This window comes from Erpetoichthys calabaricus, chromosome 9 (genome assembly GCF_900747795.2).
Source record: "Erpetoichthys calabaricus chromosome 9, fErpCal1.3, whole genome shotgun sequence".
NCBI classification, from domain to species: domain Eukaryota; kingdom Metazoa; phylum Chordata; class Cladistia; order Polypteriformes; family Polypteridae; genus Erpetoichthys; species Erpetoichthys calabaricus.
Genome location: NC_041402.2, coordinates 57,785,407 through 57,811,380, shown reverse-complemented (window position 1 = coordinate 57,811,380; position 25,974 = coordinate 57,785,407). Strand labels below are relative to the sequence as shown.

The 25,974-nt window shown below is 35.7% G+C and overlaps 1 protein-coding gene across 2 annotated transcripts in view; it reads left to right on the top strand.

Annotated features, from left to right (window-relative positions):
• Window positions 1-25,974, top strand: part of adamts18 (ADAM metallopeptidase with thrombospondin type 1 motif, 18) — a 144,893-nt gene that overhangs the window by 32,578 nt on the left and 86,341 nt on the right. For both annotated transcript variants that reach the window (XM_051932023.1, XM_028809641.2), the window contains 9 exons: window positions 9,427-9,679; window positions 10,235-10,425; window positions 13,678-13,761; window positions 16,289-16,448; window positions 16,671-16,776; window positions 21,592-21,729; window positions 23,105-23,258; window positions 24,017-24,112; window positions 24,212-24,360. In XM_051932023.1, the coding sequence (XP_051787983.1) occupies window positions 9,427-9,679; window positions 10,235-10,425; window positions 13,678-13,761; window positions 16,289-16,448; window positions 16,671-16,776; window positions 21,592-21,729; window positions 23,105-23,258; window positions 24,017-24,112; window positions 24,212-24,360 (1,331 nt within the window). The remainder of the gene's footprint in view (window positions 1-9,426; window positions 9,680-10,234; window positions 10,426-13,677; window positions 13,762-16,288; window positions 16,449-16,670; window positions 16,777-21,591; window positions 21,730-23,104; window positions 23,259-24,016; window positions 24,113-24,211; window positions 24,361-25,974) is intronic.

The following is a 25,974-nucleotide window of genomic DNA, read 5'->3' as shown; positions in this document are numbered from 1 at the left end:
AGGACTCAAATAGGCCTGCAGAGTTCAGTTAAATTTATTTCAAAGTAGTCCTACACATGCACACTGCACTTCTGTTTGTTGTATTCCGTGGTTGTAACATGTAAAATCTAAAAAAAGATTAAAACTTTTAAAAGTTTATAAGCTGTGTTATGTTTTGCGGCTCCAGACTATTTTTCTTTGGAGGAAGAGGGGGCAAAATGGCTCTTTTGATAGTGAAGGTTGCAGACCCCTGATCTAGACCTTTCTTTCAATTCAGTCCATAAATGAATCCCTGCCAGACTAATCTGCCTTTTGTAATGTTCTACCAGGCACAACAAAATTGGGTTACACTCTGCCAGTCAAGACTGGCATTCTTATTGTCAGGTAAATTCTGAACAAAAAACACATTCTTATTTGACCATTCTCAGAGCAGTCAGTTCAGAATTTCTGGGGCCATTTCACTTTCAGAAAAAAATGCAAAACTATTATTAATCATTTTCTTTGAATAAGTGAACATCCATCCATTTTCCAACCTGCTGAATCCGAACACAGACATCTGCTGGAGCCAATCCCAGCCAACACAGGGCACAAGGCAGGAACCAATCCCGGGCAGGGTGCCAACCCACTGCAGGACACCCACACACACACCAAGCATACACTAGGGCCAATTTAGAATCACCAATCCACCTAACCAGCATGTCTTTGGACTGTGGGAGGAAACCCACACAGACACAGGGAGAACATGCAAACTCCACGCAGGGAGGACCCGGGAGGCGAACCCAGGTCCCCAGGTCTCCCAACTGCGAGGCAGCAGCGCTACCCACTGCGCCACCGTGCCCCCATAAGTGAACATAATTTGTGTTAATGGCGAATACACATTTTTGTCGAATCTAGAATTTGTGTACTTGCCATTAGCATAAATTTAGATAATATACAGTATTTTCAGCCTTGAAAGCACAATCCAAAATGAAAATTCTAAAATAATGTAATATTGCTGTTATGTAAAAATTCAGATTGCTTTAATTTTTCATACCCTACCATCCTACGTTACATATTTGAACACTTTTGCATAAATCTTGTCCAGTCTGGTGATTTACATAGTCATTCAATTTTAATTCTAGCAGTGGTTAATTTTCCAGAAATCTATAGAACATCTGTTTTTTTCATTTAAGTTGCCCCTCATCTACTGCTGACCTCTTCACAGGTGAAATCTTCAGGAAAATATGAATTCAGAATATTTGACATTTTCATTTCTATACATGGTATTTTGCTGTTGTTGTCAGTATACTTCACATACTACTTTACTGTTTTTTTAATGCTAAAGTAAAATAAAATTCTTTACATTATAGGAAATACTCGCTTCTATTTGACTTTTAATTTAACTGTTGCTTCTTACAAATAATACAGCTGTTTTTCCACTCATTTTGTTTCAATGTATTAATCTGCTGAGAAGATTTTTCATGTTTTCTGTTGCTTCTAATTTTTGCTCTGTAAAATTTTGCTGTAGTATCGATGTTGACATATATAACAAAATTATTAAGTCAAAAATAGGGATGCTCCGATCAGGTTTTTTAAGGCCGATACCAATCATGTTACTTGAATGGACGATTCCAATTCAGTTACCGATTTTTTGTTTTCCTTTAACCCTTTAAAAAACTTTTTACACTAAGCACCTGCATAACCAAACCCATAGAAGCTTTACAGTATATCCTATATTAAAGTATATTTTTATAATTAATTATACACCACAGCTTTTAACTGTTTTTTTTTTTATTAATGAAAATGTTAGCAATTAAACACTGCTTAAATGTAAATACAGGTTTTAATAATTTTTAATCATTAATTGCACTACAGAATTTTTTACTGTTTAAGTATATATTTTCTGTGTCTATAAAGGTGTGTTTTTTTCTTTAGTGTATCAGACATTCATAATTCTTAAGGTGTAATTATAAATATGGATTACCATTTTAATAATGCAGTACTTGTTTTGTAGCAAAAATTATTCTGTATGACACACTGCAACAAATAATAAACACAGTACAAGTCTTTAAAAAAGATGCACATGTATCAGAAGTTCTTTATCAAGAAGATACAAAACTAAAATGTTTAACAAGATTATAAGTAGAAGACACAATTTTGTGTTAGGCTAACAATTATATTGTTTACTAAGCAGCAAGTTCAAATTTGTCTTTATCTTTTCTTTTTCCAATTAATAATGTAGATAGATAGATAGATAGATAGATAGATAGATAGATAGATAGATAGATAGATAGATAGATAGATAGATAGATAGATAGATAGATAGATGCTTTATTAATCCCAAGGGGAAATTCACATACTCCAGCAGCAGCATACTGATAAAGAAAATATTAAAGAGTGATAACAATGCAGGTATACAGACAGACAATAACCTTGAATAATGTTAACATTTACCCCCCCCGGGTGGTATTGAAGAGTCGCATAGTGTAGGGGAGGAACGATCTCCTCAGTCTGTCAGTGGATCAGGAAAGTTTGTCCAGGCTTGAGGCGTCCCTCTTCTTTATGCTGCCTCCCCAGCACACCACCACATAGAAGAGGGTGCTCGCCACAACCATCTGATAGAACATGTGTAGCATCTTATTGCAGATGTTGAAGGACGCCAGCCTTCTAAGGAAGTATAGTCGGCTCTGTCCTTTCTTACACAGAGCATCAATATTGGCAGTCCAGTCCAATTTATCATCCAGCTGCACTCCCAGGTATTTATAGGTCTGCACCCTCTGCACACAGTCACCTCTGATGATCACGGGGTCCATGAGGGGCCTGGTCTTCCTAAAATCCACCACCAGCTCCTTGGTTTTGCTGGTGTTCAGGTGTAGGTGGTTTGAGTCGCACCATTTAACAAAGTCCTTGATTAGGTTCCTATACTCCTCCTCCTGCCCACTCCTGATGCAGCCCACGATAGCAGTGTCGTCAGCGAACTTTTGCACGTGGTGGGACTCCGAGTTGTATTGGAAGTCCGATGTATATAGGCTGAACAGGACCGGAGAAAGTACAGTCCCCTGCGGCCCTCCTGTGTTGCTGACCACAATGTCAGACCTGCAGTTCCTGAGACGCACATACTGAGGTCTGTCTTTAAGATAGTCCATGATCCATGCTACCAGGTATGAATCTACTCCCATCTCTGTCAGCTTGTCCCTAAGGAGCAGAGGTTGGATTGTGTTGAAGGCGCTAGAGAAGTCCAGAAACATAATTCTTACAGCACCACTGCCTCTGTCCAAGTGGGAGCTGCTACACTTAAAACAAGCTCGCTACACAAACTCAGACGGTGTCTGTTTTAATTTAAAAGACAAAATAAAACAGTCTGAATTCATTAAAGTACCTTTTCTTGCCGTTTGCCTAATTCTACAGGAAGACTTCTCCAATTCAATTTTCTCAGTTTATTACTCCACTTTCTTTAACATAAAGGCTAATATTCCAATTGTCTCTCAGTAAAACAAACCTTGACTTGCTTTGTTTACACTACAGGAAGTTTGTTGCAAAAAAAGAGAAAAAAAGAGATGTGTATTGGTTCTATTACCATCATACCTTGTGTAAAGAAGTACTGCATTTAAATTACCATAAAGCCTAGAAAAGCAGGGGCTTTTGTGATCAGTGAATTTACCGATTTAGATCGGTGGCAGAACGATTAGAGCATCTCTAGTGTAAGATGGACCTGAATTTCAGTGTGGGACTGTGGGAATCTCGTACAGTTTATCTTAAAAAAGAGGAAATATTCTATAGCAATTTCAAGACAAATTTTGAAGTAAAACGTTCCTACTATTGCTAAATTTATCCACTTATATCCCAAGTTTAGAAATAAAAATGTATGCTTCATGCATATTTTCATAGTATGATGCTGTGACTAGTTAATCGCCTGTGAGTTTTAAGTGTTATTAATTTTGATGTCTTGGAGTAAACAAAGCTGATGAGTTGAGATGAAAAAAAGAAACACAATAACCAGTGTCACCAAGCAAACAAACTCTTCAAATTTGGCTTTCTAAATGTTTGGAGATTGAGAAGTACCCCTAAGATTACACCAGAGACAGTAATTTTGCAAAGTGTGGGTAGCATGACTGGTGCCAGTGAATAAAATCTTCAAGGTTACCAAGGTAAAAGAGAGGTCTTTGTGCTCTGGGAGGGGGTATCAGATCTCCTCTGGGACATCACATAAAAAGATTTACAGACCCTGCCTTGTAAATTAAAGGAGTGTAAGACATCAGAAAAACTGCAGTAGAGGTATGTGCATTGCCCTGGATGTAATATACTACTGTAAATACCAAAGTAAGCTTCAAACTATATTAAGTGGCCATCTCTTCTTGATGCTTGTCTTTCTAAAGTAAAGCTTCAAAATGTTAAATATTCATGTGGAACAGCCCTTAATACTGCTTTAAAATAGCACAGGGCAGACCTGTCCAATGATAAAATATAACACATTTGCAGCCATACAGTCACATAGCGACAGAGAAGTTAATGGGATCGATAAAAACAGATTAATAAACACAACATTTGTGACACTCATTTTGAGCATCTGTCAGAACAATAAATTAAATGTTACAAAGGTAGTGAAAGCACATACAACACATATTGAAATAGTATTGTAGAGACTGAGATGCAAAATGTCAGTTATAAATAAAGTACTTAGATAGATGTGATTAATGCAATTAAGGACAGTCCTCATCTGGGGCTAATTGTGGATTAATCTATTTGTATAATTAATATCAAATACCTAATTACTTATATGTAATAAATTGAAAACAAAACGAAATTGTGTTTCTTGAAGGTATAAATATAAACACAATAGAAAATGTCAGATAACTGAATATTGACTCACTAAAATGTCAGTAAATAAATGCTTAGGTTACCTATGATGAGTATATATCTCTCTATTATAAAAAAAAATCTTGGAAGGGAGACTAGGGAGATGAGACGGGATTTTCTCGGAAGACAATCTGAAGTCCCGCAAGAGACACTTTAACGTCCCGTGAGACAAGGCAGTGAGACAACATTTAAAACAAGTTCATGGACATCTAATCTAGTAGTTGTTGGAATGCTTTTGGCAGACATGCTTCATGTGCTCCCAGCTCTTAAAACAACGACAAGCAACAAGCAGAACAAGCAGCTCGCCAGCAGTAGCAAGCCAGCAGATGATCTGACTGCTACTTGTTAGAATGTGTTCAGCAACTCCCCCCCCCCTCCCATTCACAACGCGAGTGGCAGAATTGCGAGACGGCAAAAGGACAGCTGCTGTAGAGGCTTTTAAATGATCGATGTGCAGCGCAACAAGCAGAATACGCAGCTCGCCAGCAGCAGCAACAAGCCGGCAGATGATCCAACCACTTCTCCTTAGTGTGCGTTCAGCCGCCCCCACTTCACAACGCGAGCAGCGTTATGTATCCTGCAAGAAAGAGATTTAACCAGAAATAAAGGACAAGTACAGTATTGTTTTTACAAAAGTTTAATAGTTAAGTGTAAATAATGCATATGTAACAATTCCCATGGAAATAACAATCTCTTTAAATTGTATATCCGGTAAACCAAACCTGGGGGTGGGCGAGCAGGGGGTGGAGCCCCCTAGTCATTCTTAAATTTACACTGAAATTTCCCCCAGCGCCCTTCTACAATTAAACATATAATTTAGACCCTGTCAGGGTTCCACTCTTATTTATACTTTGAAAGTCTTTAACAAACTTCTAGTTTTCATGCCTATACTCTGATAGCATTATATTCTAACGCAAATAATCCTAAAATGTTGCTTAGGGTTATATGAAGGTGCAGTGGTATGCACTACTGACTCACTCCTCTAGGTTGTTGGCACTGTGTACTGTATTTGTGAGTTGCAGCCTTCATGAATGTTCTCTGAGTATTCTGCTTTCCTACCATTTACCCAAGATGTGCAATATAGGTTAATTTGTAAGCCAAAAGACTATTGTTGTGCTTGGGTGTTGGTGAGGACCATGGACCTGCTCCCTGTCCAGTACTGGTGCCTGCCTTATGCCCAATTCTTCCCTGTCTACAACTGTGTGTTAGAAATAACACATAAAGTGAAATGCATTTACTTCAGCAACTTGCATAATAATGTTTCCACTGCAACTATCCAGACTTAGACATTATAAAGTATTTATACATATTTGCTTATTTAACTTTTGTCTGTTAAAATGCATTTGGGCATAGTATAAGAGAATTAATGTTTACTTTGGCTTCTGCAAATTGGTGTCAAAACTGTACAATGATGCTTTCAATATATTGGCTAAAACTACTGTTTCATTTCCTGAGAGCTAATACTGTATATGCAAATGAAAATAATAGACCTTATGTCTGATTTGATACATTTACATTCATATTGATAGAAACTAGAATAACATCAGCTAATTCACAGTTCTTATTGAGGTTTCTTTGTAAATGGGTCATTTGCTGCTATAATGTTTTCAGAAAAAGGTCTAGCTGCTGAACTGATTTATAGATCTTGAAAGAAAATTATTTAAAGTTCTTTTCTTATCAATTATGATTGCCACACAAATAAAATTTTTATTTATAATCAATCACAAAATGCCATTTGATTAATCTCGATTAATTACATGTTTAACCAAGGTAATAATGATACATTTTATCTATATAGCTCTTTTTCCATGCTCAAGGTAGTTCATGATATCCAGTAGTCTGCTGTGAATATGACTGCTATACAAATTCTTTCCTCCTCAAATGCGAAGACTTGTGCCTTTCATATAAATCCTTGGTATGTGACACAATTGTACAGTGTGAAGGAAATATGTAAGAATGTTTTAACCTTGCTGAATGGTGTCTCGCATCTGTGTATCTTCAATTGTATATAGAGGACTAGAGTCTGATGCAATCTATTTTGAAATAAACAGCAGTAGTTAATGCTTTAGATTTTGTTTGATTCATGAACATAAGTCGAGTTGTACATTCATGGAATATAGTCTTGCACAGATTTTGCTCCCAAACATTAGAGTTTTTAACAGCTGGATCATGCATGTTTCACTCTTGTAGTTTTTACATAAATAACTTATTTTACATTCATGTAGCAACTGAAAAATATTTTCAGTTACTATTATGTTTTTTTAGTTTTAGGCACTATATTGCCAAAAGTATTGGGACACCCCTCCAAATCATTGAATTTAGGTGTTCCAGTCACTTCCATGGCCACAGATTGAGCATGGGAAAGGTGCTATATAAATAAAATGTATTATTATTATTATTACATATGTATAAAATCAAGCACCTAGTCAAGCAGAATGCTTTTAAAAACATTTGTGAAAGAATGGGTTGCTCTCACGAGCTCAGTGAATTCAAGCGTGGTACTGTGATAGGATGCCATCTGTGCAATAAGTCCATTCATGAAATTTCCTCACTACTAAATATTCCACAGTAAACTGTTAGTGTTATTATAACAAAATGGAAGCAATTGGGAACAACAGCAACTATCCCACAAAGTGGTAGGCCACATAAAATCACAGAGCGGGGACAGCGCATGGCGAGGCGTACAGTTTACAGTCACCAACTTTCTGCAGAGTCAACAGCTACAGACCTACAAAAGCTCAAGAACAGTGTGTAGAGAGCTTCATGGAATGGGCTTCCATGGCTGAGCAGCTGCATCCAAGCCTTATATCACCAAGTGCAATGCAAAGCGTCAGATGCAGTGGTGTAAAGCACACTGCCACTGGACTCTAAGAAGATTGTCCTCTGGAGTGACGAATCATGCTTCTCTGTTTGGCACTCTGATGGAAGAATCTGGGCTTGGCGGTTGCCAGGAGAACGGTACTTGCTTGACTGTATTGTGCCAAGTGTAAAGTTTGGTGGAGGGGGGATTATGTTGTGGGGTTGTTTTTCCAGTGAAAGGAACTCTTAATGCTTCAGCATACAAAGCCATTTTGGACAATTTCATGCTCCCATCTTTGTGGGAACAGTTTAGGGATGGCCCCTTCCTGTTCCAACATGACTACGCACCAGTGCAAAAAAAAAGGTTTATAAAGAAATGAATGAGCAAGTTTGGTATAGAGGAACTTAACTGGCCTGTACAGAGCCCTGAGCTCAACCTGATAGAAAACCTTTGGGATGAATTACAGCGGAGACTGCAAGCCGGGCCTTCTCTTCCAACATCAATGCCTGACCTCACAAATGCTCTGCTGGAAGAATGGTCAAAAATTCCCATAAACACACTCCTAAACCTTGTGAAAAGCCTTCTCAGAAGATCTGAAGCTGTTATAGCCAGGACTGGGGAGTCGGTAGATAAATCCTTCGACTCCAACTCCGACTCCTTAGTTTCCGGTACTTCTGACTTCGACTCTCCGACTTCTTCTATATATAATATGCTAATGTATTTTCCATGTTGATTGAAGGAAGGCAACATACACATCATTTAACCACAGAACTACTGGCTAGGAAGCTGACTCCCTACCGTATTGGCCAGTTTAAACAAAAGACAAGAACCCCTGAACACACATCAGGTCATAGCACACACCTCCACCTACATCATTACACTTGTTTACACTCAGATTAACTTGTTAAACACATTATATCTGAAATAAAATGAAAACACTTTTTGTAATGTACCATAATCCAGATTAGAATATGCGAATGTCAGGTTGTATAATAGCTCAGCTGAACTTCACACAAGTAGTAACACAACTATGCACTGGGTTTTATTTACATCAGAGAAGTACATAATTATAACTATTGTTTGTGAAATGGAACATTTGAACTTGCTGTATTTTTTTTTCATTGCAATTTAAATTTATTAGGAGTCGGAGTCGGTACATTTTTGCCGACTCCAACTCCGACTCCAGGTACCTAAAATTGTCTCCAACTCCGACTCCACAGCCCTGGTTATAGCTATGAAGGGTGGGCCAACTCCATATTGAAACCTATGTATTAAGAATGGGATGTCATTAAAGTTCATGTATGTGTAAAGGCAGGTCTCCCAATACTTTTGGCAATTTAGTGTAGCAAGGGTTGTCAAATAATGCATGTGTTAAATGAGAATATGGGAAAATATAGTGCTATTGCTTTGAAATAAATCGTAGCTTAACAGCCCAATTACTTATAATAAACCTTGTTTAGAAGATTAATTTTATTATTCTTAAGACCAAAGAAAGTAGTTCAAGGACTATATTTTATAGGGATTTATTAAAGCTATTATATATGGATTATACTCTGTAATTGTAAATTAAATATTAATTATTTCTATTTCTTAATGTAGATGTTCATGCCTTACAAAACTAATCAAGTACTGTATTTACTTTCAGTAGTTATTTTCATGATTTCTGTATACTTCGTTCTTCTATTATATTTCCTACACATTCTTATATTGTACAAAAACATATTTATATGTAGTTATATATGTGACTGATATGTATTATCGATGCAACTGATATTATGTTGCAAAGTCAAAACTTTCTCTGTTTTTACTAGTCAGGTTTAATAAGGACACAAGATGATGAGTTCCTTATTACACCTTTACCTCAGCATCTGGCAATGAAGCACAACATTACATCTCACCCTGGACAACATACTCATGTGCTTTACAAACAATCAGCTGAAGCCATTGTTCAAGACAAATCCTTACATGGGATTCCACACTATCACCATCAAAGTAACCTGTACAAGAAAAAAAAACAGCATGGAATGTACCAGATGGATCATTTCTGTGGACGGCACAAGAAATGTATGTAAGGGAACATTTTTTTTCCAATAATATACTGACTGGTTAATAAGGATTAATAATAATTATATTTCAGCTACTTATCTTGTAAATTATATAGTGATGTGACACAATAAATGGTAACACAAATCAAAGAGAAAAATTATTTGTCATAAATGGTAGTTAATGTAATTCTCATTTTGTTGTTTATTTTATAAGGTATTTTTTAATAATAGAATATTCTCGGTTGGCACTATACCACACTAGGTTGTACTTCTGCCTCACAACTCTTGTATCATAGTTATAAATCCTTGTGCTAGGTGCTGCCAATTTAGACTCCATCCCCACTCTAAGTTTGATTGAAAGTAGCAGGTTCAGATTATACATTAGTGAATTAATGTTCTTCTCAGCTCCTTGTGACATAACTAAAAGAAGCAAATATGAATTAGAATTGATAATAATATTATCTTAAATGTTGCTAAATTATTAAAATAAAAAACTTTAAGCATCTCATCTCTCATATTTTAGTGTTAAAATGAGTACTTTCATGAAGCATATTTCTGTTGTTTCATTTTGTAGATTATCCTAAGGCACCAATAGAAAGACTTCATCAAGAATATGAACAAATGAACAGACCTAAAAGATCTCCTTTCAATTCTGTTAAGCCTGGAAGCCTCAACGTGGAGACACTGGTGGTGGCAGACCAGAAAATGCTGGAAAAACATGGCAAAGAGAATGTTACCACATATGTGCTGACAGTCATGAACATGGTGAGTTGTAAAGTAGGAATTGCACATTCTCAGGTTGTTTTTTTTTTTTGGATAACTGACACATAGAAGTCATTTTAAAGGTATTTTATATCCATGTTAAAGTAATTTTGACTGATTAAACCTTCATAATGTGTGCAATTCTAAAAGAGACTCATTGTTGTTTCTTAATCTGGTTATAACTCAAATAAATACATTTTTAAATGAGTCAAGGACCATGCAAGATTAGTCAAAGCTAACTAAAAGTAGTTAGTTATACATGATTGTGTGTTTTAATTTAGCTACACTCTGTTTATAGCAGTGTACAGAATGCTGGAATTATAAATGCAAATGTGTTTAATTAACTATATACTTTAATGAAATGTTATTTACGTTTTGGTTGGTTTTGTGCTTCTGCAAAATAAATGAGAAAACTTTTTATTTCAGTTTTACATGCACAGTGGAAATGCTTAATAAAAGGTTTGGAATGATAAAAGGAGGTCTGAATATTGTGGGATGCTTAGTGTTAGGTTTATACACTATGTGATATTTATCATGAGACTATTAGTGTACAAAGCTACAACAGCAAGTCAGTACTGAACGCCTTATCGTCTTGTGTGGTAACACATATTTAATAGTCTGTAATTGCCAGCCATATTATGTACATTTTGCATTCCTTTCTTGGTGTGACCCCTTTCACCACATGAAGCATTAAGTAGGGGACATACTAAGCCGTGTTCAGGTGAACCAGCAAAAGCGTTAGAGGTAAATGATGAATGGTTTATTTTTATAAAATAGGATATTCAGCTGTGGCCTTTTCAACACCTAGAAACCACACTGCTGTGGCAGGTGCACTAAAGCGTAAACTACAGCTTAAAGAGAGGCTTTTGTTTGTAAGGGCTTATTGTAACTGAAAAGAAGTGGTGTAAGTTATTTCAGTATCTTGTTTGAACTTGACTGATGGTACTGAAGGATCACTTGCAAGCTTATAAGAAGAATACAGGCATGAAGTCTGATTTGCTACAATATTTTTGACAAAGAAATACATTATTTTACTTGACATTACAAAAAGTACAAAACAGAAACACACTAAAGGAGATACTTATTTATTGTGTAAATAAGGTAACAGAAACAAAATTATTGAGAATAATTGCAAGATTGTGTTCTGTATGTGTACTGCATCAATGAAATGCTTTTAACTGAAAAAAATGATTGTAGGATCAATTCTATAGCTGTAAAACAAAAGGAATACATTCATTGTACAGGTATGCATTCTGAAAAATATAAAAATGCCAAGATATAATTCATCCATCATCAGAATTGCTTAATTCAGTTCAGGGTTGCAAGATATGTCCACACGCTTGGTAAACATATTTCTTTATACAGGTAATGTGCAACTTCTCCACTGTATACATTTAAGGGCTTAATGTGTATGTGTTTGTAAAAAAAATGCCTATGTATATAAAATCAGTTTTTTAATAAAATTATTTGAAAAGCTGTTAAATATAATTTCTTTGTTTGAAAAAGTAATTGCTGACTTAGCAATTGTTGTATGATTTTTTTTTTTAATTTAGGGTAAATTTTAGAGTTGGTTCTGTTCCAGTATATTTTTGAGATTTAGTTCTGAACTTAAACTTGCCCTATCCAAATCATTTAATTAATTATTTTTTACTTTATAGAACAGTTTGTGTTTTAGCACCTTTATCTTTTAGGATGATTCAGTCTTTTATGAAGTTGTTCCATGGTGTCTTAGGAAACATGATCCTGAGATCATTGTTTATTTAGGTTTCTTTGTGAGTTTCTAGATGATTTCCCACTTGCACTAGCACAATGACCACTCATGAGAACATTCACTATTACAGTGAATATTCTTCATTCCATGACTTTGTCTTTGCCTGTGAAGTTTTTGGTGCTGTGCAATTTTAGAAATGATATTGTAATCACATTGATGATTTTTTATGAATTGTATGGGAATATCCATTGAAGAGGTCATGACATGCCTCTAACAAAAGTGTGGCAAAAACTTCACTGTGATGATGGGAGACAAAGTTTATGAGATTTGTACAGTGATAAATATTAGACAAGTCTCTTATTGAAATATTAACATAGCAGGACTCATTTTTCATTATAAATGAATTAGAGAGGTGTTACATTTTTGATACTGGCATATTTAGTGAAAGTACTGGTGTCATTGCTGAATTGAGCTCCCTTTTTAAATCTCTAAAATTAATATTACAATCTATCCAGTTTCAATGTAAATACTGTGCATCAAAATTTAAACAGGGAACAAATACATTTTCACAGAACTGTATGTAATTCTATATATTCATAAGATGTAGATTGGGTAAAAGGTTATATAAAATAACATGACAAATGTTGAAAGTTGTTGTTACTGAAAAAACATGTTGTTTTTTTACCCAGTTTGATAACGCTGTCCAACCATTCTTTTCGATATTTTGGAAGCTGACAAAGAGGTGTTGTTGAGAAGGGATACAGAAAATGTAGACAGATGAAAGAAGATTTATTAGGTTTAAATGCAGTTAACTAGGGCAAAATGACTTAAAGGAAGTTGGGTTTCCTTTACTTTTGAACCAGTGCATTTTTGTAAAGTGAACAATATCATTTATTTAATCTCAAGAGCACATGGACGAGTATTATATTGTTTTTGTGTACATAACTAAATTTAATTTAGTTTTGAAAAATTCAGTATTTCATTATCAAAATCGTAGGACTGGCTTTGTGCCTGATCAAGTCCTCATGGGATTAATGGCAAACAGAGGCCTCTGGTGTATGTATTCTTTGGCTGAACATAATGGTATGAAAGTGAAAAATAATATGTTTCTTCAATGTAAGTTATTTTTCTAAGGTATAGTTACTGTGTTATCTGGTGGTGTTTTTATGTGCTCCAACATAATTTCAGAATAGTTTTTAGAAACAATGTTTTTCACTTTTTTCTGATATATATTTAGTATTGTTAACCATTATCTTCATTTTATATTGTAGATAGATAGATAGATAGATAGATAGATAGATAGATAGATAGATAGATAGATAGATAGATAGATAGATAGATAGATACTTTATTAATCCCAAGGGGAAATTCACATATTGTAGTAAAGTTTGTACTTTATCTTAAGGAAAGTTGGCTTTTATTCTCCTTTTCTTAATTTTTTCACACAGTATACTGTATTTGTTAGATGGCTTCTAAATTTGTATTTCAGCTCAAAAATAACTATTTAATGTAGCAGTGTTACAAATGTAACTTTATCTTGTTAGGTTTCCAGTCTGTTCAAAGATGGAACTATCGGAACAGATATAAATATTGTTGTTGTAAGTCTTCTTCTTCTTGAACGAGATCCGGTAAGTTGTATTTTTGTAAGAGAAAAAATTAAAAGACAATAATAAAAGACATTTGTGTAAGTTAATGAATTTGAAGTAATTTTGCTACAGTACTTGATTAGATTATTTATTTGTATACATTTTAAAGAATTTTTTAAAATGAAAATACTTATGTGGAAATTTTATTTTAATCCTTATTCCAGGCAGCAGAACAGAGGTGTAGATTTTAGCACTAATGCCTTATTAATCTAGCAAGACTAAGAGTAGTAAGAATCCCACACCTGTTCACAGTCTGTGTAGAGTTTACATGTTCTCCACATGTCTGTGTGGCAGTATCTCTGGATATTTATTTTTTTCCCACATCACAAACTGTGCATGTCATGCTAAATGGATATTTTTAGTTAGCTCCTTATGAGTGTGTGGGCCCGTTTAAATTGATTACTATCTTATATCCTGATGCTTCTACAACAGACTGTGGCCCCGATTGCCCTGAATTAGATGAAGTGGATTAGTAAATGTTATGCTCTTTAATGTTTCTTATATTAGGGCAGACCATTAGATAGTGCTGTCATTTTGACTGTAAAAAACAGGAGGACAGTTGATAATTAAACTAAGAATTGTCCAAAAAGTTGGTGGCACAAGTTGTTACCGCTAAATGCAATTGTAAATATAAGTACACTTAATAACTCTTACTGATCTAAATGTATTTTGCCTCTCAAACACTGTGGATGTACCTGAATATAACAACTTAAGAAAAACTGGAGATAAATTGACTTAATGGATACTACAGTCACCATTAGGGTTTGGAATACAGCTGATAACAGACTTATAGTTTGGTGACATTGTAAAATACTAGCACATTGTAACAATGCTCGAATTCTGGTAGTTTGGCATCACTGGAATTAAGGTAGTATTGACTTATTATATTAACACCTAAAATAAAAATACTTATACTTCTGTGTAATGTTTCTATACTAAGGTGATCACTAAACAGTACAGTTTTTAATGTTTTATTTTCCATGTGAACTGTATACAAGGTAATGTGGTGGCTCTGTGGTTAAAGGTCTGCACTGGTATCTAGAGGGTTACCAGTTCAAGTCCTGTTACTGCCAGAAGGTATCTTACTCCACTGGGCCCTTAAGCAAGGCCCTTAACCTGAAAATTGCTCCAGGGGTGCTGTACAATGGCTGACCCAGCTTTCTGACTCCTTGACGTCATGCAAAAACACAATTTCCCTTTGAGGGAATAGCAAAGTATATAAAATCAAAACCTGTTTATGTATTTCCTGTAGTATATTTTTTATTTACTAATAGTAGAAAAGTTCACTTTCAGTTTACCACTAGTCCTTGTATGTGGAGTTTGCATGTTTTCCTCAGATTTCCATACTTGTAAGTTTCTTAGTGATCCTTGTGAAAGGGTGCTTCCCGGACACAGACAGGCAGACACGTTTCCAATCATCACCCCACGTTTATTTACACACTTCCTACTATTTACAAAGTCACTATGTGCACCACACCAAACCCTCCCGCAGTCTCCCGAAGTCCAGGCTCTCAATAGCCACTTTCTTCTTCACACACTCAGGCCTCTCCTCGCCCCCTCTGCATCGGCCTTGTCCTCCTCCTACCCGACTCCAGCCTTGATTGCAGGGCGGCGGCTCCTTAAATAGGTAGCTGGGTGCGGCTCGCAATCAGCCACCTGCCACATCCTTAAGCTTCCTACCACATCCCAAAGACATAGCATCATTTTGATTAGCAGCACTAAATTATCCTAATCTGAATAATTTTGTGCACGGGTTGGTCGGTATCCAGGTCTGTAGTTGTGTACATGAGTTGCTCTTTGATAAACTGGTGCTCCATTTAGAGTAGGCTCATTTTTGATGAGATGGGCTTTATCACCGCTTAATCCTACACTGACCAAAGCAGAACTTGAAAATGAAAGCATGTAGATTTGGTATATTTGTTCTTAATGTATTTTGTAATAATTGTTGTTTATCGTTTTTGAGTTAAAACTCATCAGTAAGTAAAATATTCTTCCCCAGCTGAAAAGGCTCAGTATCTAAAGTGTACTTTTACATTTTATTTATGGCGCTGCTGTATAGTGAAAATATGTTCAATAATTCCAGTCATTATTTGAAAGAAAGTAATGTTTAACTGCTTGTAAATACACAAGCTAAAGAGGAAAGAAGACTTCAAAACTCTTATAATAGAACAGAAGAATATAATTTATATGGCTAACATTTTTCATTCTTTCACCAGGTCTTTGCTGTCCTAATTGACTACTAATTTTTACTGTGCTTTCATTTTCTACTCACTACAGCATTAAAAATGACCACATTCATATACTCTACTTAAATATTGAAAGTTTTCGGTATATTGTAATAAATTATTTTTGGGGGAAATTTACTTGTCTCATCAACTTTGTTGGTTGTTTGTGGAATAAATAATAACAGTTATTATCATGATTGAATGTTCACTTTAAGATTTCAAGACATTTAATATTTTTACAGAAACTATTTTTTTCTTTTATAACATATTTTTTGTGTGCTTAGGTAGGGTTGGTCATAAACCACCATGCTGACCAGTCTTTAAACAGTTTTTGTCAATGGCAGTCAGGACTGTCTGGGAAAAATGGAAAACGCCATGACCACGCTTTACTACTGACTGGGTTAGACATATGCTCATGGAAGAATGAACCATGTGATACACTGGGTAAGAAAACCTTTACTAAATCAGAGCTGTCTAGAGCCATTGCTGCTAAATTCTACTTCCAATCTGTGCAATTAGAGCAATAACATAATTAAAGTATTTCATGTTAGACACAATGTTTTGTTATTAGTTAACTGTAAAGAATTCTTAAAAAGTACTTTGCTTGCAGTTTCTTTTGATAGTTTTATGTATGGAATTATAAGTAACAAATACTGCCTTTTGTAGGTTTTGCACCAATAAGTGGAATGTGCAGTAAATATCGAAGTTGCACAATAAATGAAGACACTGGACTTGGTCTGGCTTTCACAATTGCTCATGAATCTGGTCACAAGTAGGATAATTTATTAATTTTTAATATTTGTTTTAAATGTACAAGTCTCTGTTCAGATAATGGGATAGATTTGTGGTGTTGAATACCATAGTAACTGCAGTCCTTATTTTTTAACAAAGTGAATAAATCCCCAATATAGCAAGGAAATGCATACTTAATATATTTGTTGGTTATAATAGACCAGTATCAGCGTACTGCACGATAACGTGCAGTGAATACACTTGACTTGAGCATCCCTAGTTTTCATCCTCTTTCTCTGTACGTTAACATTCGTTTGCTCAGAGGTTGATGCGGCCCGCTGCTTCTCATCTTTCGTCGTCATCTTTTCGCGTTAAAACTAATTAAGTTAGTTTTTGTGTTGCAATTACTTAGTACTTTTTCTTAATTTTTCACTTAAGCTGGCACTTAAATGTTCAATCTGCCTCAAGAATGATTTAAGATATGAAGAGGTAGGGGAAGTGACCGCGAAGGTGCTAGAGAATGAGAACGATGCGCATACGCATGCGCCACACGTCCGCCATTGCTGTGCGCTGCCGAGAGTTGATTCTACAATAAAATAAAAATAAAAAGAATAATAAAAATCATCACCCGGAAAGCGGGTAGTAGACATCACGTAGTAGATGTGTACCAAATTTCAGGTCAATAGGTGAAACGGTTTGCGAGCTACAGGTGATTTAAAATCCTGGACAGACAAACGAACAGCCACGGTAGCGTATTATATAGAAAGATAAATACAGTAATCCCTCCATCGCAGGGGTTGCGTTCCAGAGCCACCCGCGAAATAAGAAAATCCGCGAAGTAGAAACCATATGTTTATATGGTTATTTTTATATTGTCATGCTTGGGTCATAGATTTGCGTAGAAACACAGGAGGTTGTAGAGAGACAGGAACGTTATTCAAACACTGCAAACAAACATTTGTCTCTTTTTCAAAAGTTTAAACTGTGCTCCATGACAAGACAGAGATGACAGTTCCGTCTCACAATTAAAAGAATGCAAACATATCTTCCTCTTCAAAGGAGTGCGTGTCAGGAGCACAGAATGTCACATAGATAGAGAAAACAATCTCTAGCAAACAAATCAATAGGGCTGTTTGGCTTTTAAGTATGCGAAGCTGTTGAAGGCGGCAGCTCACACCCCCTCCGTCAGGAGCAGGGAGAGAGAGAGAGAGACAGAGTTTGTTTTTCAGTCAAAAATCAATACGTGCCCTTCGAGCTTTTAAGTATGCGAAGCACTGTGCAGCATGTCGTTTCAGGAAGCAGCTGCACAAAAGATAGCAACGTGAAGATAATCTTTCAGCATTTTTAGACGAGCGTCCGTATCGTCTAGGTGTGCGAACAGCCCCCCTGCTCAATCCCCATACGTCAGGATCACAGATAGTCAGCGCAAGAGAGAGAGAAAAGTAAGCAATCTAGCTTCTCAGCCATCTGCCAATAGCGTCCCTTGTATGAAATCAACTGGGCAAACCAACTGAGGAAGCATGTACCAGAAATTAAAAGACCCATTGTCCGCAGAAATCCGCGAACCAGCAAAAAAATCCGCGATATATATTTAAATATGCTTACATATAAAATCCGCGATGGAGTGAAGCCACGAAAGGCGAAGCGCGATATAGCGAGGGATCACTGTAGACAGAACTTTATTTATCCCCGAGGGGTACTTTAGCTTTTTACAGAAGCTTTTTAAATATATATATATTATACAGCAAGGCATTATGCAGGTGTATTGCTGTTTGTATGAAGTCTGAAAGTACTCATTTTCAGAGAGGAGATGTTTAACGTTGTTCATAATGGCACTCAGTTATGTTTTAATTCTCTCTTTTGCTGCTACTTCCAGAGGTACAGAGTGCATTCTATAAACTGAGCCAACCCTTTTAATTAGCTTGTTGATACTGTAGATTTCTCTTGAAGTGATGTTGCCAGCCCAGCACACCACAGTGTAGGAAAATTCACTGGCCATCATAGAGATGTAGAAGGTGTGACAGATCTCTCTCAATCTCTCTCTCTCTCTATATATATACATATATATATCTCCATCCATTATCCAACCCGATATATCCTAACTACAGTGTTACAGGGGGTCTGCTGGAGCCAATCCCAGCCAACACAGGGCGCAAGGCCGGAAACAAACCCTGGGCAGGGCACCAGACCACCGCAGGGCACACACACATACCAAGCACACACTAGGGACAATTTAGGATCTGCAATGCACCTAACCTGCATATATATGTGTATGTGTGTGTATATACTATATATATATATATATATATATATATATATATATATATATATATATATATATATATATATATATAAATAATATACACATCATTTTATGTTACTTTTAATGGAATAATACAAAAGTATATCTTAAATACACAACTTGTGCTGAATATTACTTATAAGTTAAATTCATTTATTAAATTAATTCTTGACCGTATCCAGGATGGAGCAGTTACTCTGTTTAAGTATACAAAAGCTGTCCTCCTGTATAGTTTTTTGACATGAATGTGTACTCCTGCTGATTATTTTATTGTCTTCTTAATGATACTAAAGAAAATCTTGAACTTTGTTATTTTGATTTTAAAAAATCCTTCTTTTTATTTTTAATATTTTTCGCAAAATGCATAAAAGTATTTTGTTACCTCTAACAGTTTTTAAAAATTTGTTTAAAGACAAGCCAGAAAAAAATACAGTGATATATTTTCCTAAAGTTTTGGGAATGGTTACATTTTCTCTTTAAACCACAAAAATCTTTTGTATGAAAGAAGGCAATTAAATTATTTGATTTTCAGTGTCAGTTAAAAAAAGATCCTTGTAGCCTATTTCTGCAGTCACAAAATACAAAGCTATTCATATTTTATCAGCATCTTCACGTGCCCACATATTAAATTTGTTGGGGTTGTTTACATTTCACAAAAGCACTGTTTTAGAATAGGTGATGCTTGATGTATACCTATAATCATTGACACTCCCAATTTCACAATATACAGATTTTTCTTTACACACTCCACAAGTTATTTTAATTCTCACTTCCTTTCTCCCTTCAATTTATTGTGTTATTGGATTATTACTTTCTAGAAAGATCTTTAAAGAAAGCCATTCTTTTTGGGATCCTTGCAGCAGAACAGTCTTTCAGACTGAATATTAAAGTAAATTGGCAGTTTACAAACCTACAACTGCTAATGAAACTGCTGCTTCTGTACACATATTTTTTGTTGTTATTATTTGTTATTGTTTTTATTGTTAATTTTGTGTGTATGTATGTGTTTTTTCTCACAACCTCCTATCATCTGGGAACCATCTTTTTTAATGTTGTGTTTAAGGAGCCCAGGGAACATGGTAATCTCATCAACTCTTTTAATTTTTTTACTGGTGGTTTGGGGGTGGTTTCCCAGATTTTCTTTTTTGATGTACTCTTTTCCTTGTTAGTCTTACATTTATTCTTTGTTTGTAGATTAGGGGTTTGTATACTTTTACCAACAGCACTAAAATAAAAGTCATAACTTTCTGAAATTCTTTTTATAAGATTAGAGCTTTGCATTCTTTTATAGACATATTTAAAATAAAGTACAAAGTAAAATCAAGAAAAGAGTATCTGGATGATAACAATATTGACATGTATCTATAGACTTATCTATAAATCATTTAAGTGTAATTTTCATATGTTTAATCAAATGAAAAAGAGAAACATAATTTTCAGAAACAGGAAATCATTCAACTTCTGTAAACACAAATTAAAACATAAATGGGGAAAATTTCAGCATGGCATGATTTTATAGTGAATATACCAAAAAGATATCCATCCACCCATTTTCCAACCCGCTGAATCCGAACACAGGGTCACGGGGGTCTGCTGGAGCCAATCCCAGCCAACACAGGGCACAAGGCAGGAACCAATCCCAGGCAGGGTGCCAACCCACCGCAGGACACACACAAACACACCCACACACCAAGCACACACTAGGGCCAATTTAGAATCGCCAATCCACCTAACCAGCACGTCTTTGGACTGTGGGAGGAAACCGGAGTGCCCGGAGGAAACCCACACAGACACGGGGAGAACATGCAAACTCCACGCAGGGAGGACCCGGGAAGCGAACCCAGGTCCCTAGGTCTCCCAACTGCGAGGCAGACCAAAAAGATATGACATATCATATTTGTGGTAGCATTATTACAAAGTGTTCTCAGGCTTCATTGCCACTGGTCAAGGCTGCTTGCAATTTTCTAATTTTAGGAGCATTTTGCTATACTGTACGCTACAAGTAAACTTCCCAGCTATTATCTTTACCATGAATGACATTGTGCAACACAGACACCTCTAAATCTCAATATAACTGATTGAAATTCTTTCATGATTTATTTCTAAGGTTGAAGAAATAACAAAACATTCTCAAGCCCACTTAATCTAAAACAGCCAACATTCAAACTCATATTGGGTGAATTTTGGAATCAACCTAATCTGCAGATTTGTGATGTTGGAAGAAATCCAGATATTCAGAGGAGCATAATCTGTACAGACACATGCAGAATGTGCATTCTCCAAACGGAAAATAACTGTGTGTGATTTTGAAACTAGAACATCGGATCCAAAACCTGCTGGCACTGTACTGCTCTCAAAGACATTTTACTGTATGTTTTAAGTAAAAAAGGAATGTTGTTTAAAGTTTGTATTTTCAGAGGCAGGTGCATATTAAATCAAAGATGTCACCCCAAGCTGTTTTTATAAAATTACAGGTATAATTTTTTTTTTATCAGATATCCATAAAATGGTAAATACATTTAGTTTTGTTTCTGCCCTTTCTGAATTTTCCAGTTTTGGTATGGTACATGATGGTGAAGGGAATGCATGCAGAAAAGCTGAAGGCAATATCATGTCTCCAACATTGGCTGGAAATAATGGTGTTTTCTTTTGGTCAGCCTGCAGTCGTCAATATCTAAATAAATTTCTTAGGTAAGCCCAATCCATAATCATCTGGTTACTTGCCAAGTAATTTGTGAGAAAATACCAGTAAAATTTGGAAAAATTGGATTGCAACAGTGTCATGATGCAATGACTGTACAGTCTTAGTTTGAGTATGCAGTCCTTCAGGACATTTAGCACAAAGGCCAGAGTTTGTTTAGAGGTGGTTGAAAAATACCATGCATGAGGCTGTATTTTACTTTTCTTACAATAGTGATTTAAGTAGAAGGTCCTTTGCTGAGTAAAGATAATTTAAGGGGTATTGGGTGTAAGTGTTTTAATAGTCTAAATTATTATAATGGTTTGACTAAACTGCCTTGAGGTTGTGAGTGAGTGGGGGTTCTAATTGTGAACCTGATGATGGTTTCAATAGTATCAGAAGCAATAATGATAAATTTAAGTATAAGAATAGGTCACAGTGTTTTAGATATGCAGCCAGTTTTATTGCAAGTGTTGATGCATGCCTCACATATGATAGCAACACTTTAGGACTTGAAGGTAGGGGACTAAAGTAGTTCTTCAGCTCACCTGGTTGGATTCCTTGTTTCTGGTATGTAAGGGGGCTATGGGAAATAACTCCACCAGTACAAATCAGTTAACTGATGCTTTCAATAGACAGTAATTTCAAAAATTGTAATTTTCTTCAATGGCAGGCGTAGGTTAGGATGTTCTTCATATCTTAAGTTTGCAAAAAAAGATGTGGTGGACACATAACCTGTCCCTTTCAGAAAACAGATATAAAGTATATATTCACATGGAAGTCGGAGCACTCCGCATCTGCAAATGAGAAGCAGTCAGATTTTGTATGATATCTTACAGATAGCACTAATTAGTGAACTACTGTCTATACAGTCATGATTATATTATAATAGTTAATTTAATTCCTTTTTGTGATGTGTACTGCGTATCAGCCTTAACTGTTTGGTGTCAACGTCAAAAAGAAGAGCGCTTCAAAAGATGCTACATGCAGTTCATTTTTCAGTTTTTGGATTTAGAATTCAAAGTTGTAGCAGTTGCTTTGAGTATTAATTTCTCATTAGTTCTAACTTATACCTAGTGTGATCTCAGGTGGAGTATGATTCGTGGTATTTAAAAACAGCTAATCCAATCTTGGGTAGAGTATATTACTTTATAATATGTAGAATTATATTTTACTTACTATACCATTTTGGATTAGACTATGCATTACTGTAAATTAACACATATTTACATTATATAATACATTATTGTAAACATGTAAACAAAAAAATAAAAATTTCTTTAAACAGTTTTTAATAAAAAATAAATATAATGCAAAAGGACAAAATATTTCTAAAATGCACATTTTTAATTTATTGTTTTGAAAATGTAATATGCTTTTTCACAGTACAGCTCAAGCTTCATGTCTTATTGATGAGCCGAAACAAATTGGAAAGTATACATTTCCAGACAAGCTCCCAGGACAGTTGTATGATGCAGACATGCAATGTAAATGGCAGTTTGGCTCAAAGGCAAAACTTTGCAATTTGGACTTTGTTAAGGTATCTAGTTTCTACTTCTGACCCCAACATTTATCTCAAGTGATATGCTGTGCTTTTATTGTTGAGCATTACTTAAACTTCAAGTTACTGTTTATAAATACCTTTAAAACTTCTTCATACAACTTTACATGCATGCCATATATCACCTGAGAATTTAGCTCTAATAAAATACAGACAGTCAGTCAGTCATTATCCAACCCGCTATATCCTAACACAGGGTCACGGGGGTCTGCTGGAGCCAATCCAAGCCAGCACAGGGCGCAAGGCATAAACAAACCCTGGGCAGGGCACCAGCCCATCACAGGGCAGACAGACACAGTAAGGACAATTTAGGATCGCCAATGCACCTAACCTGTATGTCTTTGGACTGTGGAGGAAACCGGAGCACCCGGAAGAAACCCACGCAGACACTGGAAGAACATGCAAACTCCACGCAGGGAGGACCCGGGAAGCGAACCCAGGTCTCCTTACTGTGAGGCAGCAGTGCTACCACTGTGCCACCGTGCCGCTTAAAATACAGACATTTATTACAAATTTTAGTTATGTGCAAAACATAGATGGTTAGATTTTTGTTTGTATTAATCTAACTTTGAATAGCAATTTGTAACATTTAAACAATTTTTGAGCCAATATTTTGATAATATTTCTCTTGTAGAGTAAATTCTAGTTCCAAATTATTAACTGATTTAATGAGATCAAAACTTGCTTAACAGTAATTGGAAGCAACATTTAAAAAGTTTACAATTTTTGTTTTGTAGGATATTTGCAAATCACTGTGGTGTCACAGATCAGGCCATAGGTGTGAAACTAAGTTTATGCCAGCAGCAGAAGGTACATTATGTGGACACAACATGGTGAGTGAGAGGTTTTCTTAAGTATTATTTTTACTCTTTGAAAACACTAAATGCCATTTGAGTGTTCTAAAAGATGCTTTCTGTATTTTACAACAATAGTGGTGTCGGAGAGGTCAGTGTGTGAAATTTGGAGACCATGGGCCTAAAGCAGTGCATGGACAGTGGTCTCAGTGGTCAGAATGGTCTGATTGCTCTAGGACTTGTGGAACAGGTGTCATGTACAGAGAAAGACTATGCAACAACCCCAAGTAAGTAGATAATCAGAATACTAAGGTGATTTCCTTTGATAAAAGAGGTGTTAATAAAGCACACAGTAATAGCTGTACTAGTGGTGTAAAAATGCTGTTATAATTAAATTTCTACATTTTATGCTCGGGTGGTACATAGGTGTAGTTGTTGAGTTATAAAACTATGTTTTATCAAGTGCAAAGTCAGCACAGCCGTCTATCAAGAAATGTCAGAGCACTTCATGCTTCCCTCTGCTGACAAGCTTTATGGGGAGCTGATTTCATTTTCCTGCAGGACTTGGCACCTGCCCACACTGCTAGAAGTACCAATACCTGGTTTAATGACCATGGTATCACTGTGCTTGATTGGCCAGCAAACTCGCCTGACCTAAACCCCATTGTCAAGAGGAAGATGAGAGACACCAGACCCAACAGTGCAGATGAGCTGAAGGCCGCTATCAAAGCATCCTGGGCTTCCATAACACCTCAGCAGTGCCACAGTCTGCTCGACTCCATGCCACACCGCACTGATGCAGTAATTCATACAAAAGGAGCCCCGACCAAATATTGAGTGCATACATGGACATACTTTTCAGCATGCCAACATTTCTGTATTAAAAATCTTTTTTTTTTATTGGTCTTATGTAATATTCTAATTTTCTGAGATACTGAATTTTGAGTTTTTATTACCAATAGACCATAATCAACAAAATGAAAACAAATAAGCACTTGAAATATATCACTCTGTGTCTAATGAATCTGTATAATATACGAGTTTCACTTTTTTATTTGAATTACTGAAATAAATTAACTTTTCGATGATATTCTAATTTATTGAGATGCACCTGTATGTATGTATATACAATATGTATATATATATATATATATATATATATATATTATATAAAAAAAAAAAAAAAAATATATATATATATATATATATATATATATGCATACAGTATATATAATGCAAAGTTGACTGACCCCTTCACTCACCCATTAACAAAGGCACTAAAACATGAAATTTGGCAGGATTGTACATCTAAGTCAGCAGGTATCTGTTAAGAAAATTCAATTTATCAATATTTAGGGGTAAAAAAAAAACTACAATAGATAAATACTCCAAAATCTCAAAAACACTTAGACTGTTTTATTTAAATTTGGTAACATTATAGAAAAAAGAAAATTAGTCCACATGTGTTTTTTTATTTTTTGATATTTGTCAATAATAATGGTGTAACAAGTGCACTATGTTAAGACACCCCATCTTTTTTTCCGCTGAACACAGACAGATGTGGCTGCCAGTTGAGCACTGCCAGTACAACAGTGCCATTCATCAGTATCGTTGATGGACAAGTAATTAAGTGAAGGTGTTCAAGGGAACAGAGACAGTATGTTTAGCAAGAGCACTGAAGTGGAAGAAGAAAGGTTCACCAAAGCTGAAGTAAGATGTAGTTACACACTCGAGGTGAGCTATAAACCTCAAGTTCAGCTGCCATGAAGGGAGAGAGAAATACAGCAGGAGTTGGATTCCTCAGGCCCAAGACAATAAGCCATAACCAATGACCCTATCCCAGCTCAAAAGAGAGAGGGGATGGACACAATACACAGTGCCAGTCAAACTTCTAGGCAAGA